Genomic DNA, 15,775 nt, shown 5'->3' with positions numbered 1-15,775 from the left:
CCCCCCCCAGCCCTTCTCTCTGCCTCTGTAGCCCCATAGCCCCCCGCAGGGTGTCACCCCCCACTTTGCCCCCCCCAGCCCCTTTGTGGGTCTCTGCAGCCCTCCTCGGGGACTCTGCCCCCCCCAGTCCTCCCGGTACCTCTTCAGTCCCCCAAGGGTCCCCCCCATTTCCCTGGGGGCTCCCCAGCCCCTCTCAGGGTCTCCCTCCCATCTCAGGGTCTCCCCAGCCCCTCTGTGTGTCTCTGCGGCCCCCCAGGGTCTCCCCAAACCCCTCAGCTTTGGCAGCCCCTTGGGCCTCCCTGTTTGTTTTCTCCTCCCCACATCCCTTTTGGGGATAATCCCTTTTTTAAAAAACATAAATTTATTTCTCTGTTTTTTCATCATTTTATCCATGTGTCCCCCATCTCAGCCCCATGCCCTAAATCAGCAGATACAGCCCATAGGGGAAGGAAATGGGGGGCAAATCCCACCTGGTTCCCCTCCTTCCCCAAGGTCCAGGGGATGATGGTGTTTCTGTGTTTCCAATTTAAAAATAATAAAAAAAAAAACCAAAATGGGATTTTTTTCACGCTTTCCCAAAATGCTCCATCATGGAGGGTGATGGAGAGGAGAGGGATGCCCTGAACGGGCAGAACCATAATTAACAAATCCAACGATGCCTCCAAGAGAGAGGTGGGGAATGGGGAAGGACCAAGGATGGGATGGGATGGGATGAGCTTCCAAGAGGTCTCCACCAAGGTGTGGACATCCATCTGCAACTGCCCTGGACATCTCGTGGTTTGGGATGAGCTTCCAGGAGGTCCCCACCAAGGTGTGGGCGTCCATCTGCAGCTGCCCTGGACATCTCATGGTTTGGAATGAGCTTCCAAGAGGTCCCCACCAAGGTGTGGGCATCCATCTGCAGCTGCCCTGGACATCTCGTGGTTTGGGATGAGCTTCCAAGAGGTCCCCACCAAGGTGTGGGCATCCATCTGCAGCTGCCCTGGACATCTCGTGGTTTGGGATGAGCTTCCAAGAGGTCCCCACCAAGGTGTGGGCATCCATCTGCAGCTGCCCTGGACACCTCGTGGTTTGGGATGAGCTTCCAAGAGGTCCCCACCAAGGTGTGGGCATCCATCTGCAGCTGCCCTGGGTGAGTGGAGGGGCATGAAGAGTCTGGGGAAGGTCCTGGCCAAGGTGATGGTGCTGGGGCAGAGGTGCTGTCACCCTCCCCGCCCAGTGACCTCTCAGGTCTGGCCATGTCCCCTACCCACGTCCCCACCGCTTCTTTAGCACCACCAGCAGCTAGCTGGCCTGAGATCCCCCCATCACCCAACATTTCTCCATCTTGGAAGGTCCCCAGATCCATTAATTATCCATGACTTAACCGAGAACCTGAGCCAGCAGCTCGAAAACTCCCCTTTTATCTGATTTTCAGATGTTGACACCTAGCAGTTGTCACTCAACACTGGTGTCACCCCAAAACGGGACACCAGGAGAGACTGGAACATCTCGGAGCTTCCCTGATGTCCCTTAAGCCACCGGTGTTCATCCCCGATGCCACCAAGTTCCCCCTTCTTGGGTTTATTTTCATTGGTGCTTTCACTTCTGCCGCAGCGCCGGGGCTTTTGGCTGCTGGGATTTTTTTTTTGCTGTGATTATGAAACTAGTGGTTTTAAACCTCTGCACCATTTTAAGTGATTCTTGACTTCTGAGGGGGTTGTCCAACCCCAAATCTGCAGTGGGAGGACACGGTGTGGGTCACCCCTAAGTTTCGGGGGAGTCCATCAAGGTTCAGTGAACGTCTGGGACCGTCCTTGTTGAGAATGGCTAAGATAAGCAACGCTCCGGGCTTTTTTTCCGACCCTACGTTGGGTGGATTTAATCTTGGGTGTGGGAAAGGGGCCCCTTTCCTGGGGAGGTGGTTGGTATGCAGGGATAAAAAAAAAAATAATAATAATAAAACCGTGCCCGTCTCCATCCTGGGTTGCAAAATGGAGGAAATAAGCACTCGCCTTCCAAAAAAATATGGTTCCAAGGCTGGTTTTGCCCCTGGGATAGATCCGACCGCGATTAAAAGGAGGAGAAAGCAAGAGCGGAGGTAAACCACCACCGTAAATCACCGCCGCGGAGGTTTCGGCAAAGCTGCGGGGCCACTACACCTGTGCGCTCCCCCCTGGAACGGCGGCTCCTTCTTATTTCAGCATCACCGTGAAGCCAGATCCGTCCTGTACAGCGCCGGGGCTTTGTAAATCCCCTCCGGTTGACTCGCTGGAGAAAGGGAGATGTTTACGGAGGGCAACCTGGGATGTCCCAATGGGAAAACGTGGTCCCTGAGGGGCGATGCGGGGCTCCCAGCCAGCTTTTTCAGTGTCCCCAAAGTCTTTGTCCCCGACTGTGGGACACCAGGCAGGAAATCCTTTGGGAAATGCCTCTCCGAAACTCCTCTGTCCTGACCGCCCGCTCGTTTCCTTCACAAGAAATCCCTCGTCTGCGATAAAAAGCTGGTGAAAGCATCCACTGCCTGCCCTGGAGGAGGTTCCACCGCGACGGGTGGGCATGCCGGGTGTTGGTAATGCCGGCGTTCCCAGTGCTGCTTGGGCCAGACAGGTGAAAATCCTCATTCCCAGCTTCTTGGGGTTAGCGAACCCATAAAGTGGGTTTTTCACCCCGGATTCGCGGTGATCAGGAGGGCCAGGTGCCGAGGTCCTCGCTGACACTGGCATTAAGCCAGTGGAGGTTTTGGGGTGTTTGGGGGGTGGGGGGGAGCAGAAAGAAGGTACGTGAGTTTCCCTTCTCTCTGCAAATGGGAGGGCCGTTTGGTTCTAATTAGGTAATGAGTTAATTAGGATTAATTAGTTAATGTTTGCAAAGCACTTAGGAGATGAAAAGTGCCAGCGTGGGGCGGCTTTGTGCATCCTCAGTGCTCTTCGTGGAGGGGTTGCGGGGGCTTTGGCTAAACTCCCCTCCCCGCAGCACCCTTAGGAGGGGGATCCTTAAACCAAGCCTAGCCAGGCCTGGCTTAAACCCCGGCAAGCCGATGGGCTCCAGTAACAGGAGGTCTCAAAAGGCGAGGGACGCTCCCGGCGCTCTGCCTTGGCTCTGGCGAGGGGAAAAGCTGTGCTGGGATGGAGGCACGCATACCGAGAGCCAAGCAGGCACGTTGCAGCGTGCCTATCCCGCCGGCAGCGCCGTTTCATCCGGCGGTGGGGGGAAAATTCCAGCACTGCGGATCAGGGGCCTCCCTTCCCGCCAGCATCCTGCCGGCAGAGCCGGCACACGCGGCACACGTGGGAAGGAGCCTGGTTTTCCCTGCCCGGCGGGTGCATCACCGCGCTTTGCCGGATCACCCAGACCCCTGCCTCATCCTGGCATCCTCCGGCATACCAGAGCCGGGGCAGAGAAGTGGCTGTGTACCCCCCAAAAAAACCTGGGAATCAAGGCACATCGGAACCCCCCCACTGGGGGTCACACCAGGGTTACTGGGAGGTAACAAAGCCAATTTACTAATTAACCAGGATTAATTTCCCTGTTTGCCCAAACACACCCACCCTGTGGTTTCCCTTCATTGCCTAACGAGCCACCGGAATGAGCGAAGGCAATCCCGGCTGACCGCCACGTGGTCCAGCGGGACGATGCTCTTCTGTCGCCCAAATTTCCCAGGGTCTTTTGGCCACATGCTTGGTATACAAATTAAATAATAACCCGTTAACAACCTGGGATGAGACCCCTCCAGCCCTGAATCTGAGCAGAGCTGGATTTGGGGTGAAAGGGGGGCTTTTTTGGTTTGGTTTTTTTTTTTTCCTCCTTTGGCAAAGCTGGCCCCGTCCCTGCTCACCAGCGTGGCAAAATTTGATGATATAATTTCAGCTGTTCCTCGGTCCCCCGTGAGTTCCAGAGGGGAGACAAAACCTGAATTCCTAATGCACAAAACCAAGCAGAAATAAAACCAAACCCATGTGGGGTTTTTTCGGGGGCTTTTTTTGGGGGTGCCGGCTTTTTCCAAGCTTTTTGGGCCTGTCAGGAAGTGGAACAAAGTGAGTGGTGATTCCCTGAAAGGAGGAGAAGGGATGTGGGGGGGGATACCCGGGTTGTGCTGGGGGGGGGGATGGAGAAAAGCGAGGTGCTGGCAGCCGGAGCAGGGCGATTCGGCGGCAAAACCCGAAGAGTTTGTTCCCTTTGGCTCGCGGCCCGGTGTTCACGCCGCTTCTGAAATATGCAGCTTAACACACCCCCCCCGGGAATTTTTTGTGTGTGTGTGCCCCCACCCCGCCATCACCTCCATTCTCCTGGCCCCAGACCCCTCATGCCCTGCCCGCCGTCCCTCTCCTGCCCCAGCCTTGGGGGGCCCCATCCTCTGTCTTGCTTGGTCCTCCAAGGGGGGAGCAAATGGGTCCCCAGGGGGCTTTTTTTTTGGGGGGGGGGGAAGCCTTGCCGTGGGGCAGCCGGTGCTGGCAAAGCCCCCCAGTCCCCATAGGTCACCGTGGCCGAACATCACGGTGACACGGGAGGGGACAGTGGAAACCTGTCACCCAAAACTCCTCTCAACGTGATTTTTTGGTCAAATTGGTAAAATTTGGGGGGGGGGGGGGGAAGGTGTTTTCTCAGCAATACCTGTGCCAGTGCCACCTGTGGTCCCCACGGGTCCCCCGTTGCTCTGCCAGGGGGTGGGATGGGGGCAGCGCTGGTGGGCACAGAAAGCTGGAGGAGGGGGGGTGGACAGATGGACGGACGGAGGTACCCAGCGCTGCGGCCCCTTTAAGCACCCCCCCAAAAAACGCCGCCGCGGCCCCTTTAAGAGGCCCCCCCCGCGGGCGGGCGGTGGTGTGCGCCGGTGGGCCGTGCCGCGCGGTGGACAATGGGGCGGGGGCGGCACCACTGTGGCTGCGGGGGGGGTGGTGGTGGAGGGGGTGGGCAGGAAGTGCCGCGCGGCCCCGCCCCCTCCTCCTCGCCCAGCCCCCGCCCGTCGCGGCGGGGCGCGCTGTGAGGCGGTGGCGGGATCGTTCCCCCCTCCCCCCCCCCCCCCGCCCCTTCCCGGGAACCGGGCACCGGCACCGCCGGCGGCTGGGTGAGGGCAGTGGGCGCCGGCGGTTGGGGGAGGCGGGGGGGCAACCGCGGTCTTGGCGGGGGCCGGTCTCGAACCTGGGTTCTTGGTGGGGCGCGGAGCGGGGAGCGGTCCCGAACCCGGGTCCTGCCGGGAGCGGGGGGGGCGGTCTCGAACCCGGGTCCTGCCGGGAGCGGGGGGGCGGTCTCGAACCCGGGTGCCCCCGTTGCAGCCTCCCGGTAGCCTCACTCCCGGTCCCCCCAATAATTCAGTCTCGCCCCAGGCCCCCCCGTTGCAGCGGCTCCCCTGGGTGTCCCCGTTGCAGCCTCACCCCCGGGCTCCTCCGTATCATCTTCCCCCCCAGCCCCCCGCATTACAGCACCCCGGGTCCCCCATATCAGATTCACCCCCGGTTCCCCCCTATTGCAACCCCATTGTATTGGCCCCCCCGGGCTCCCCCGTATCACCTTCAGCCCCAATTCCCCCCGTTGCAACGCCCCCAGCCCCCCCAATTGCATTCTGGCCCCCCCGCTCCCCCCATTGCAATGCCCCAGCTCCCCATTGCATCCTGACCCCCAATTCCCCTCCACTGCAACCCTCCCAGCCCCCCGCATTGCCACCCGACCCCCAATTCCCCCTCATTCCATCCCCCTTCCCCAGCCTCCTCATTAGCAGCCTCACACCCAGGCTCCCCATTTTCGCCCCCGTCTCCCCCCTGCCCCCAGGATCCCCCTTTACCATCTGCCCACCCCCCCCCAGCCTCTCCCCGAGCCCCAAGCCATGGCTTGCAGCCTGAAGGACGAGCTGCTCTGCTCCATCTGCCTGAGCATCTACCAGGACCCGGTGAGCTTCGGCTGCGAGCACTACTTCTGCCGCCGGTGCATCACCGAGCACTGGGTACGTCAGGAACCCCAGGGCACCCGTGACTGCCCTGAGTGTCGCCGAACCTTCACCGAACCCACCCTGGCCCCCAGTCTTAAGCTGGCCAACATCGTGGAGCGTTACAGCGCCTTCCCCTTGGATGCCATCCTGGGTGCCCAACGCAGCCCCTTCCCCTGCAAAGACCACGAGAAGGTCAAGCTCTTCTGCCTCACTGACCGCGCCGTTGTCTGCTTCTTCTGCGATGAGCCCGCCATGCACGAGCAGCACCAGGTCACCAATGTGGACGATGCTTTCGAGGAGCTGCAGGTGGGTCCATCCCTCCCTCCCCATGGAGTATCATCCTTCCAGGATCCTCTGCCCTGAGCTGCTCCCCTCGGCTTTGTTCATCTGTCCCCTCTTATCTCGGTGTTAGCTCCTGTTTGTCTGTCTCGATACCCCTTCCGCCCCCGTTGGGGTCAGCCCTGTGGCTTCCTCCTGTCTGTCTGTCTGTCCATCAAACCACACGCACTTCTTCAGCTGCCCCCATGGGATTCCCCCCTCCTCCATCCATATTGGGGTTCCTTGAGGACCCCCAAACCAGCCGGCCATGCACTCCCATGGATCTGCTGAGCTGCTCCCCAAGTAGGACTCCCCCGCAAGCCATTACCTCCCCCCCAGCTCTGCCCTGGTCAGGACTCCGGTGCCGGCAGGAACCAGCTGTGCCCCTGCCACACCCCACCCCCTGCACCCCCCTTTCCCACAATCCCTGTAACCCCACAGGCTGGGTTTTGGCAGGAAAGCTGCCTGCTGGGATCCTTTTTTTCCCCAAATCCCCTATTTTATAGTTGTTTTTTTTTTTCAGCGAGAGCTGAAGGAGCAGCTCCAGGGGCTGCAGGAGAGTGAGCGCGGTCACACTGAAGCCCTGCACCTCCTCAAACGGCAGCTGGCCGAGACCAAGGTATGAGTGGGGATGTGGCTGTGTCACCCGATAGCACCCCAGCCCCGAGCCTTGCCGACCTGATTTTGGGACCTCCAAGGACCCCAGACCCCACAGTTTCATGGATCTGCCACATTTTTCCCTTTTCCCGTACCCCAAAACCCACTGGCAGGTTGATGAAGCTGCCCGTCAGGCTGCTCAGCCCTCTTTTATTTCCTTCAGGGGTGCTTTTATTTATCGTTTTAATTAATTTTTATTTTATATTTATCTCCTTCTCCTTGCTCAGGGGTTCAACTTTCATCGAGGTTCCATCCCCGCCAGTGACAGGGTTTTTCTTTTAGGTTTTCTGTAGGGATGTGGGGTCAAATATCCATCCTTGGAGCATCTGGAATTGAGTTAACGGGGCTGTAGGGGTTTATTTTGGGAGTTATGGATTCATGGAGGGGTCAGGGCAGGTTTGGGGGGTCCTGACACCCACCTGCACCCCAAAAGTCCTCAGCCAAGAGCCTGCGGGTGACTATCGGGGAGGCTTTCGAGCGGCTGCACCGGCTGCTGCGGGAGCGGCAGAAGGCGATGCTGGAGGAGCTGGAGGCGGACACAGCGCGGACGCTGACCGACATCGAGCAGAAGATCCAACGCTACAGCCAGCAGCTCCGCAAGGTGCAGGAGGGCAGCCAGATCCTCCAGGAGCGCTTGGCCGAAGCCGACAAACACGTCTTTTTAGCCGGTGTTGCGTCCCTTTCCGAGAGGTGGGTGACACCGGCGTGACACCCTGGTCCTCCATGTCGTCCTCTCCTCTTCTCCAGCATCTCTCCTTCGCAGGCTGAAGGGGAAGATCCACGAGACCAACCTGACCTACGAGGACTTTCCCACCTCCAAATACATGGGGCCACTGCAGTATACCATCTGGAAATCCCTTTTCCAGGATATCCATCCCGGTGAGGGGTGCAGTGATGGGCTGGCTGCGGGATCGGGGGGGGTTACTGGTGAGGGATGGGGATGGGGACGTCACCAGTGAGGAGTAGGGAGGACAGGGACATCACTGGCAAGGAATGGGGATGTGCCGGTGAAGGATGGGGATGCGCTGGTGAAGGATGGAGTGTGCCGGTGAAGGATGGGAACGCACTGGTGGCGTTCTTGGCACCACGGTGGTTGATGCTTGTCCCCTTCCTTGTCCCCATGTCCCTCCCAGTGCCGGCAGCCCTGACGTTGGACCCTGGCACGGCTCACCACCGCCTCATCCTCTCCGATGACTGCACCATCGTGGCCTACGGCAACCTGCACCCCCAACCGCTGCAGGACTCCCCCAAACGCTTCGATGTGGAGGTCTCGGTCTTGGGTTCAGAGGCGTTCGGCAGCGGGGTCCACTACTGGGAGGTGGTGGTCTCCGAGAAGACCCAGTGGATGATAGGTTTGGCCCACGAAGCTGTCACTCGCAAGGGCAGCATCCAAATTCAACCCAGCCGAGGTTTTTATTGCATCGTCATGCACGATGGTAACCAGTACAGCGCCTGCACCGAGCCCTGGACCCGGCTCAATGTCAAGAGTAAGCTGGAGAAGGTGGGGGTCTTCCTGGACTACGACAAGGGGCTTCTCATCTTCTACAATGCTGACGACATGTCCTGGCTCTACACCTTTCGGGAGAGGTTTCCTGGCAAGCTCTGCTCATATTTTAGCCCCGGGCAGAGTCACGCCAATGGGAAGAACGTCCAACCCCTCCGGATCAACACTGTTCGCATCTAACAGGGAGGGGGGATTCGTCTCCTGGGGTTCGGCGTGTGCCCCATCTCCCCCCCCTCCCCGCCCCTGGGTGTTTTCCCGCTGTTTGGTGGAGGTTTCGGCTGATCCTGCCCCAGGAACTGCCCCCGGCGCTGGGCAGGATCTGGCCTTTTTGCCCCCCTGTCCCCCCTTCTCTCTGTCCTGTGCTTCCAGGAGGGTCCCGGTGCTGGGGGGGCAAGGGGGGGTCCGGGCTGCTGCAATAAAAGGATTTGGAGAGAAGGGGCCAGGTAGTGGAGAACCACTGGGCAGAGGGGGTGATGCTGGCATGTGCCATACGGCACCATGGCATGCTATGCAGTGCCATACGTGCTGCACTGTGCCGTGGTGTGCTGTGGCGTGCCACGCCATACGTACTGTGCTGTGCCAGATTTACGGCACTGTGCCATGCCATATGTACTGCGTCACGCCATGCCGTACGTGCTGCACCATGCTATGGTGTGCTGTGGCATGCCACGCCATACGTACTGTGCTGTGCCAGATTTACAGCACTGTGCCATTGTGCACTGTGCTGCACCATGCCATGGTGCACCATACCATGCCATATGTACTGCGCTGTGCCATGGTGTGCTCTGGCGTGTCATGCTATACATACTGTGCCATGCCATATTTATGGCACTGTGCCATTGTGCACCATGTTGTGCTGCGCCCTACGTACCATACTGTGCCGTGGTGCACCATGTTGTGGTGTGCTGTGCCATGCTGGACGTACTGGGCCGTGCTATGCCGTTCCATATGTGCTGCACTGTGCCATGGTGCACTGTGGCATACCATGCTATAGGTTACTGCCCTGTCCATACCGTGCCATGCTATACCATGCACTGTACCTCAGTGCACTGTGCCATGCCGTATGTACTGCCCTGTACTGTGGTGCACTGTGCCGTACTGCACTGTGCTGTGCCGCGCTATACGTACTGCTCCATGCTGTGGTGTGGCACTATGCTGTGCCACGCTATACGTACTGCTCCATGCTGTGGTGCGCCGTGCCATACTGCACTGTGCTGTGCCGCGCCAGATGTGGTGCCTGTGCCGTGCCTTGGTATACTGTGTGCCACACTGGCAGAGCCCTGGGGACACTGGGACGGGTCCATATAGGGGATGCTGCCTGCGTATAGGAGTAGTTCCTGTATAGGGGGTGCTGCCTATGGGGCTGTGCTGTGGGGAGGGGTTGGGCTGGGGGAGGTGTATGTATATAGGGGGGACACGACGTGGAGAGCAGGGCTGTGCTTTAGGGCCCTGTGCGCGTGTCAGGCTGTGTAGGGGCTGGGCTGTATAGGGGGTATGCTGTATAGGGGTCGTCATGTATATAGGGGTGGGCTATACAGGGGATGTGATGTATAGGGGGTGGGCTGTCCAGGGGCAGGGCTATATAGGGGGTGGGCTATACGGGGGTATGATATATAGGGGGTGTGATATAGATCTATGGGGCAGCGGGGAACGGGGGGCCCCGCCGCAGCTCTCCTCCCGCCCGCCAGGCGGCGCTGCTGCCACCCGCCGCCCTCTCGACGGCTCCGCTTGGGCGCGCGGCGGCCGTAGCCGGCGCATGCGCGCTGCCCACACTCCCCCCCCCCCAATCCCCATCCGCGCAGGCGACGGTTTCGCGCGTGCGCCGCAGGCCGGGCAGCCGCGCGCCGAGAGGGCGGGGCCCCGCCGCCATCTTGCCCCGGGCACTGCCCCGCCGGTAGCGGGGGGGAGGGGGGAGGTGCACTGAGGGGAACCGGGGGGCTGTGGGGTACGGGTGGGCTGTGAGACGTGGGGGGCTGTGGGGAGGGAGCGGGGGTTGGGGGGCACGGGTGGCTGGTGGGGGGCTGTGGGACAGGGCTGTCTGTGGTGCGTGGGTGGCTGCGGGGTGTCGTGGGGCCGGTGAAGGGGGGCGCTGTGGGGGCAGATGGTGGACACGGGGGGGGAGTCTGTGGGGCTTAGGATGCCTGGGGGGTTGGGGGGGGGGCTCTTGTGGGTCTCCGGGTGTCAGTGGGGGGCTCCTGTGGGACCCTAAGTTGGCTGGGGGGGCCGTGGGGGGGGCTGTGGGCGTGGAGTGGGCGTGGGGGGCTGTTCGTGGGGCTGAGGACAGTGAGGAGGAGCAGCGGGGCTGGCAGAAGAGAGGGTGGCCCTGGCATGACCCCCCACTCCCCCTCCCTCCCCCCCAGCCATGGAGCCCAGCGGGGGGGGGCGGAAGGAGAGGCCGAAGCCCCGGGAGCCAGCGGCTCGCCTGGAGAAGGCCAAGCAGAAATCAGCTCAGCAGGAGCTGAAGCAGAGGCAGCGGGCAGAGGTGAGCGACCCGAGGGGGGGGACAACAGCAACACTGGGGCCGAATTCGCCCCCCATCACCTCTTTCTCCCCACCCGTCCCGCAGATTTACGCCCTCAACCGAGTGATGACAGAGCTGGAGCAGCAGCAGTTTGACTCCTTCTGCAAGCAGATGCAGGCCTCCGGCGAGTGAGGCGGCATGTGCAGCCCCCTCAAACAACCCCAGACCCCCCCCATCTGCTGCCCATTCCCTTTTCTAAACTCTTTGTTATTTATTATCAAATAACTGCCTTTTTTTTTTTTTTTTTCTAAATAAAATCTGTGATGGTTCCAGCTTTCTCCGGCTCCTGGTCCCTCAGCGGCACCGGTGGTTCCGTCCCAGCCCGGTGCCGGGTGGGAATGGCGTGGGGGAGGCTCTAGCGGGGCCAGGCGCCAGAGCAGCTGCGGCCACTGGCTGCCAGCTCTGGCCCTCCTTGTGCCGAGCAAGACCTTGGCCTGCCGGTTCCCTGCCAAGGCGAACAGTCCTGCGCTCCCAGTGCCTAGATTCGGTCGGTCCCCGAGGCTGCGGGAGGGGGGGGGCGGGCGATACGGTGGGGGCTGCATCCAGCTCTTGCAGCTGCTCGCGGCGCAGGAGCCTCCCCGGGGACCCCGAGTGTTTCTCTCCGCCGCTCAGCGCAAGGTTTGACCTTCGCTTCCTTCCTCCACCCACACGCCCTCCGCTTTCCAGTCACCACCGTCCCGCATCCTCTGGCTTTCCAGAGAGTTCGGATCACAGGCTTCAAATCCCTCTTTCCCCTTCTACCTCCCTCCCGCACCCCAGCGAGCGAACACCGAGGGAGGTGGGAAAATAAAACACATTAGAGAGATTATTTCCCTAGAGTGACAGGTAAAATAATAAATACCAAAACGCTGCCGGTGAATCGGGTTTCGAAAACCCTCTGGAGATTTGATCGTCGGCTTCCTCCCCCGCAGGGAGGGGGCGTCCTCATCTTTGAGGGTGTAAACCTCCCCCTCGTAATAAATTAACGATGCAAGGTGGGAGCAATACCTAAATTTCACGTTCCCCCGCGCAGGGAAGGGTTTGTGGGTCTCCGAACCGGGGTGGTTGTTCTTGGAGCGGGGGACGGGTGTTTGCTCACTCCCCTGCAAGAGGGACAGGGTGCGGGGAGGGTATTTTGGGGCTCCCCTGAAGCAGAGCCTTTCCTACTGCTCAATTTCCCTTTTCTAAACAGGCTCCCGCTGCAGCTCCTATTCATTAAGAGCGAAGGGAAATACCGGTGGAGGAGGCGGCACCCAAGAGTGAGGAGGAGGAGGAGGAGGAAGAGGAAGGCTTTACTAGCCGTTAGGCGAAGGCAGGGGTTAGGCTTTGCAGCTCCAGATGGCGAAGGGGAAGATGATGTAGGACATCGACCAAGCAAGGCAATAGATGGAAGCCACCACTGCCGGTGAGAAGAGGACGGCTGCCACGCCTGCAGAATAGGAAAAGCCTTTGGGATCTGCTCTTTCCTCTGCCGCCATCTCAGTGGGTTTAATTACCCTGCCTTGATTTTGTCCCTGTCCTTACCTCCAGCGTAAACCAATTTCTTCCAGAGCTGGGACTCCAGCACCTTGTCGTGGGGATAGAAACCCCGATCGACCATGAAGAGGATCATGATGATGGCGGTGACGCGCAGCAGGGTGATGTTACCCCCTGTCAGCAAGAAGGTGCCCGCCAGCAGCGAGGAGGCGTAGGGACAGGGCAGCCCCCGGTAAGTGAAGGGGATCCCTGCTGGGTGCCAGACATTTAGCTGAGGGGGGAAATCACCCCCCAAACCCCCCCTGCTGCCCCCCAAACCACCCAGCTTACCGCTGGAGAAGAAGCAGAGGCGAGCAAATACAGCCATCACGTAGGCGATGGCCAGCAGCCCATCCAGGACGCCCTGCGGCTGCAGCAGCAGAGCTGTGGCCAGCCCAAAGGTGGTGAAGTCGGCGAAATCATCCAGTTTGGCACCTGCGGGGCAGCAAGCGGGCAGCTGCCAGACGGGTAGCGGGGGAGGGCAAACCCAGCGGTGGGTTCCCGGGGGCGGCAGGACAGACTCACCCAGCGCTGAGCAGGCGTCGAGCTGTCGGGCGACGGCTCCGTCAGCCAGATCAAGCAGAAACCCTACCAGCAGCAGCCAGCACGAGTGGTGGTATTGCCTGGGGAGGATGGAGAGGGCAAAAATGGGGTGATCTGCCCTTTGCACACACCTCTCCCCCCCAGTTTCACCCCACTTCCCCTTTTTCCCCACCTATTGAGGCTGCAGAGGATGGAGGAGAGCCCCGCCACCAAATTGGCCACGGAGAGCCCGTTAGCAGCGTTTTTCCGGATGAACTCCAGGGTCTGACCCTGGCCAGCTCGCTCGCTCAGGAACAGCTTCTTCGTGGACTGGAAAATACCTGCAACCCGCCGAGGTGGCCGGTGAAAGGCGGAACCGACAGCCACTTTCCAACTGGGGAGTTATTTAAACCCTCCCCGAGGTAGCAGGTCGGTGCTGGGGAGGGGGGGACAAAGCCCCACAGCACCCCCCCCCTTGCAGCGCTGGAAAGGGGCTGGAGGAGATTTTGGGGGGTGCTGCTGACGGCAGGAGCCTTGCTGGCTGTTTCCCTCCTCAAACCAAAACCCCCAAAAGCCTTTTAGCAAGCAGTGGGATGTTTTGGGGGATGTTTTGGTTTGGGTGTTTTTGCAAGCCCTGCCTCTTATCTACCCGCCGGAGGTGAAAATAAAACCAATAAAAGAATCACAAAAATAAAAAAATAAAAAAGAAGAAAAATAAATCCAAACCCAAGCTTAGACTAAAAGCCAACCCCGGTTTTAAGCTCTATTGATCTTATATACCTATAGGGCTAAGCTTTAGAGAAAGAGTTTAAGGGTCATGTCCTACTAGTGGGCTTTGCACCCTGCCTTTGCCGTGGTCCCAAAGCCAGGCAAGCTGGTGAGATCCTTCATCTGAAAGAAAACAGCACGTCAGAGCAAAACAAAAGCCACCCCCTCCCTTGCCCACCCCCCCTTTACCCGCTCCCGGCTGAGCCTGGGCCAACTTATCACCGTCGTGGCATCGAAATGCCGCCGAAAACGGTTCCCGAGGTGTAAAAAATAGAATTAAAAAACCCCCCTCAGTGGCGAGCAATTAAAATATGTTCCTGGTTTTGGGAATCCCACCGGGGTCGGTGGCTCCGCGTGCCAGTGGTGGGACGGATGCGGCCACCACCGGTGACCTTTGGACACCGCGCCCCAAGCCGCTGGTACGGGCTGAGCCGGGTGGGTGGGGATGGAAAAACTCCCCCCGATCTGCCGGGATGGTCGCTCCACCACCTTGGATTTTATCGGATCTGGTGATTTTGGGGGGTCTGAGCACATGCCTTGTGCCGTCCCCTCCTTTTTATCCTTGGTTGGGGCTAGTCTGGTGGGTTTTGGGGCCTCCAAAGGGAAAAAGGGGCAAAACCCAGTGATTTTGAGGCTTGCTGTCACCATCCCTACCCTTCCCAGCGCTGGGCAGGATCAGGCCCCCAGGGAGGGTTACCGGTGCCACTGCTACTCTGGATCTGGGCACCGGTGAGCATCACAATCCCCAGGCATCACCACGGTGCCCAAACTTGCTCATTCTTGGTGTTTCTAGCCCTGAAAGCAAAGGGCTGGGGCAGGAGGGACCTCCCCAGCCCCATGCCACTGCCCGTGCATTTTATTACTATGTCTGGAGGAAAAAAAGGCAGTTTTGATTCTCCCCAGGTGATCCCATCTGTGTTATGGGGGGCTTGTGCCCCCCAGGGGAGTGTCACCCTGCCAAGGCCGAGGGGAAAAGGGGGTTCAGCCGGAGGAGGTGCAGAATTAACCTGTTTTTGGGGGGCTGCTTTATTGTTTTTAGGCTTTTCTGCCCCAATTCACAGGGCTGAGCAAGCGGCGCTTGGCCGATGACCCTTATTTTTTCGCTAAACCCCCCAAAACAGCTATTTTGGTGCGGGGGAGGGGGTTAGATGCCTTGTGAAGGGGCCAAGCGGTATCGGGGCGTCAGGCTGGCACTTACCGACCGGTGGTGACACCATCCACATGACTGCAGCAGCGGTGGCGGTGACGCCCCGGCGAGGGGAAACTGAGGCAGGGGCAGTTCAGCGGGCGCTCACCCGGCGCGGCGGTGACGCCGCGTTATATAAGGAAAGGCTTCGCCGGCTGACTCACCCCTCTGGGGGTGGGTCCGGCCAGAGGACACGGGGGTTTTCAGAGGCGGCTGGCACCACCGGCGAGGGAGGAGCTGCCCCGGGAGGGGGGCCAGGGGGCCATGCCAGCCTTGCGGCACCCTTGCCAGCCTCGCGGCACCCGTGCCAGCCTCGCAGCACCCGTGCCAGGCTCACAGCACTGGTGCCAGGCTCATAGCACCCGTGCCAGGCTTGCACCACCCCTACCAGGCTTGTAACACCCATTCCAGATGTGGGCCACCCATGCCATGCTCGCAGCACCCAAGCCAGGCTTGTGCCACCCGTGCCAGGCTTGCAGCACCCAAGCCAAGCTCGCACCACCCAAACCAAGCTCACACCAGCAATGCCAGGCTTGCAGCACCCATGCCAGGCTTACACCAGCAATGCCAGGCTTGCAGCACCCATGCCAGGCTTATGCTGCTGATGCCAGGCTTGCAGCACCCATGCCAGGCTTACACCACCGATGCCAGGCTTGCAGCACCCATGCCAGGCTTACACCACTGATGCCAGGCTTACACTGCCAATGCCAGGCTTGCAGCACCCATGCCAGGCTTACACCAGCAATGCCAGGCTTGCAGCACCCATGCCAGGCTTATGCTGCCGATGCCAAGCTCACAGCACCCGTGCCAGGCTTGCAGCACCCATGCCAGGCTTACACTGCCGATGCCAGGCTTGCAGCACCCATGTCAGGCTTGCACCGCCCACATCAGGCTTGTAGT

At 60.0% G+C, this 15,775-nt stretch overlaps 3 protein-coding genes across 7 annotated transcripts; 2 read left to right on the top strand and 1 right to left on the bottom strand.

Moving 5' to 3' along the window:
* Positions 1-4,949: 4,949 nt before the first annotated feature.
* Positions 4,950-9,735, top strand: LOC142030994 (E3 ubiquitin-protein ligase TRIM62). Of its 2 annotated transcripts, none has more exons than XM_075027675.1 (6): positions 4,950-5,047; positions 5,783-6,211; positions 6,747-6,842; positions 7,314-7,570; positions 7,644-7,759; positions 8,014-9,735. In XM_075027675.1, the coding sequence occupies exons 2-6, from the start codon at positions 5,804-5,806 to the stop codon at positions 8,562-8,564; spliced, it is 1,428 nt and encodes a 475-aa protein (XP_074883776.1). In that variant the 5' UTR covers positions 4,950-5,047; positions 5,783-5,803; the 3' UTR covers positions 8,565-9,735. The 2 variants fall into 2 exon arrangements, with proteins under 2 accessions (XP_074883776.1, XP_074883777.1); XM_075027676.1 differs by lacking the exon at positions 4,950-5,047 and having other exon boundaries at positions 5,816-5,920; positions 5,998-6,211; positions 8,014-9,733.
* A 424-nt stretch (positions 9,736-10,159) lies between these two features.
* SVBP (small vasohibin binding protein) lies at positions 10,160-11,182 on the top strand. The gene is made up of 3 exons (XM_075027721.1): positions 10,160-10,278; positions 10,745-10,866; positions 10,951-11,182. Exons 2-3 carry the CDS (start codon positions 10,747-10,749, stop codon positions 11,035-11,037), a joined length of 207 nt encoding a protein of 68 aa, XP_074883822.1. The 5' UTR covers positions 10,160-10,278; positions 10,745-10,746; the 3' UTR covers positions 11,038-11,182.
* A 992-nt stretch (positions 11,183-12,174) lies between these two features.
* TMEM269 (transmembrane protein 269) lies at positions 12,175-14,998 on the bottom strand. Of its 4 annotated transcripts, XM_075027710.1 has the most exons (7): positions 14,888-14,912; positions 13,768-13,812; positions 13,115-13,262; positions 12,925-13,022; positions 12,691-12,834; positions 12,409-12,609; positions 12,175-12,313 (listed from the first exon to the last, which is right to left on the bottom strand). In XM_075027710.1, exons 1-7 carry the CDS (start codon positions 14,910-14,912, stop codon positions 12,204-12,206), a joined length of 771 nt encoding a protein of 256 aa, XP_074883811.1. In that variant the 3' UTR covers positions 12,175-12,203. The 4 variants fall into 4 exon arrangements, with proteins under 4 accessions (XP_074883811.1, XP_074883807.1, XP_074883809.1 ...); XM_075027706.1 differs by lacking the exon at positions 13,768-13,812 and having other exon boundaries at positions 12,409-12,612; positions 14,888-14,998; XM_075027708.1 differs by lacking the exon at positions 13,768-13,812 and having other exon boundaries at positions 14,888-14,998.
* Between the last annotated feature and the right edge of the window lie 777 nt (positions 14,999-15,775).

Source organism: Buteo buteo, chromosome 5 (genome assembly GCF_964188355.1).
Source record: "Buteo buteo chromosome 5, bButBut1.hap1.1, whole genome shotgun sequence".
Taxonomy (NCBI): domain Eukaryota; kingdom Metazoa; phylum Chordata; class Aves; order Accipitriformes; family Accipitridae; genus Buteo; species Buteo buteo.
Note: the sequence above shows the minus strand (reverse complement) of the source record. Positions and strands in the feature narration are given on the sequence as shown.

What these genes read in the sequence shown, in the direction of transcription:
- LOC142030994 (XM_075027675.1), top strand. Translation starts at nt 5,804, where the DNA reads ATGGCTTGCAGCCTGAAGGACGAGCTGCTCTGCTCCATCTGCCTGAGC. An exon ending in ATGCTTTCGAGGAGCTGCAG is followed by an intron (nt 6,212 to 6,746) that starts GTGGGTCCATCC and finishes TTTTTTTTTCAG; the next exon opens with CGAGAGCTGAAGGAGCAGCT. An exon ending in GGCAGCTGGCCGAGACCAAG is followed by an intron (nt 6,843 to 7,313) that starts GTATGAGTGGGG and finishes GCACCCCAAAAG; the next exon opens with TCCTCAGCCAAGAGCCTGCG.
- SVBP (XM_075027721.1), top strand. Translation starts at nt 10,747, where the DNA reads ATGGAGCCCAGCGGGGGGGGGCGGAAGGAGAGGCCGAAGCCCCGGGAG. An exon ending in AGCAGAGGCAGCGGGCAGAG is followed by an intron (nt 10,867 to 10,950) that starts GTGAGCGACCCG and finishes CCCGTCCCGCAG; the next exon opens with ATTTACGCCCTCAACCGAGT.
- TMEM269 (XM_075027710.1), bottom strand. Translation starts at nt 14,912, where the DNA reads ATGTGGATGGTGTCACCACCGGTCG. An exon ending in CGACGCCTGCTCAGCGCTGG is followed by an intron (nt 12,835 to 12,924) that starts GTGAGTCTGTCC and finishes GCTGCCCCGCAG; the next exon opens with GTGCCAAACTGGATGATTTC. An exon ending in GAAATTGGTTTACGCTGGAG is followed by an intron (nt 12,314 to 12,408) that starts GTAAGGACAGGG and finishes CCTATTCTGCAG; the next exon opens with GCGTGGCAGCCGTCCTCTTC.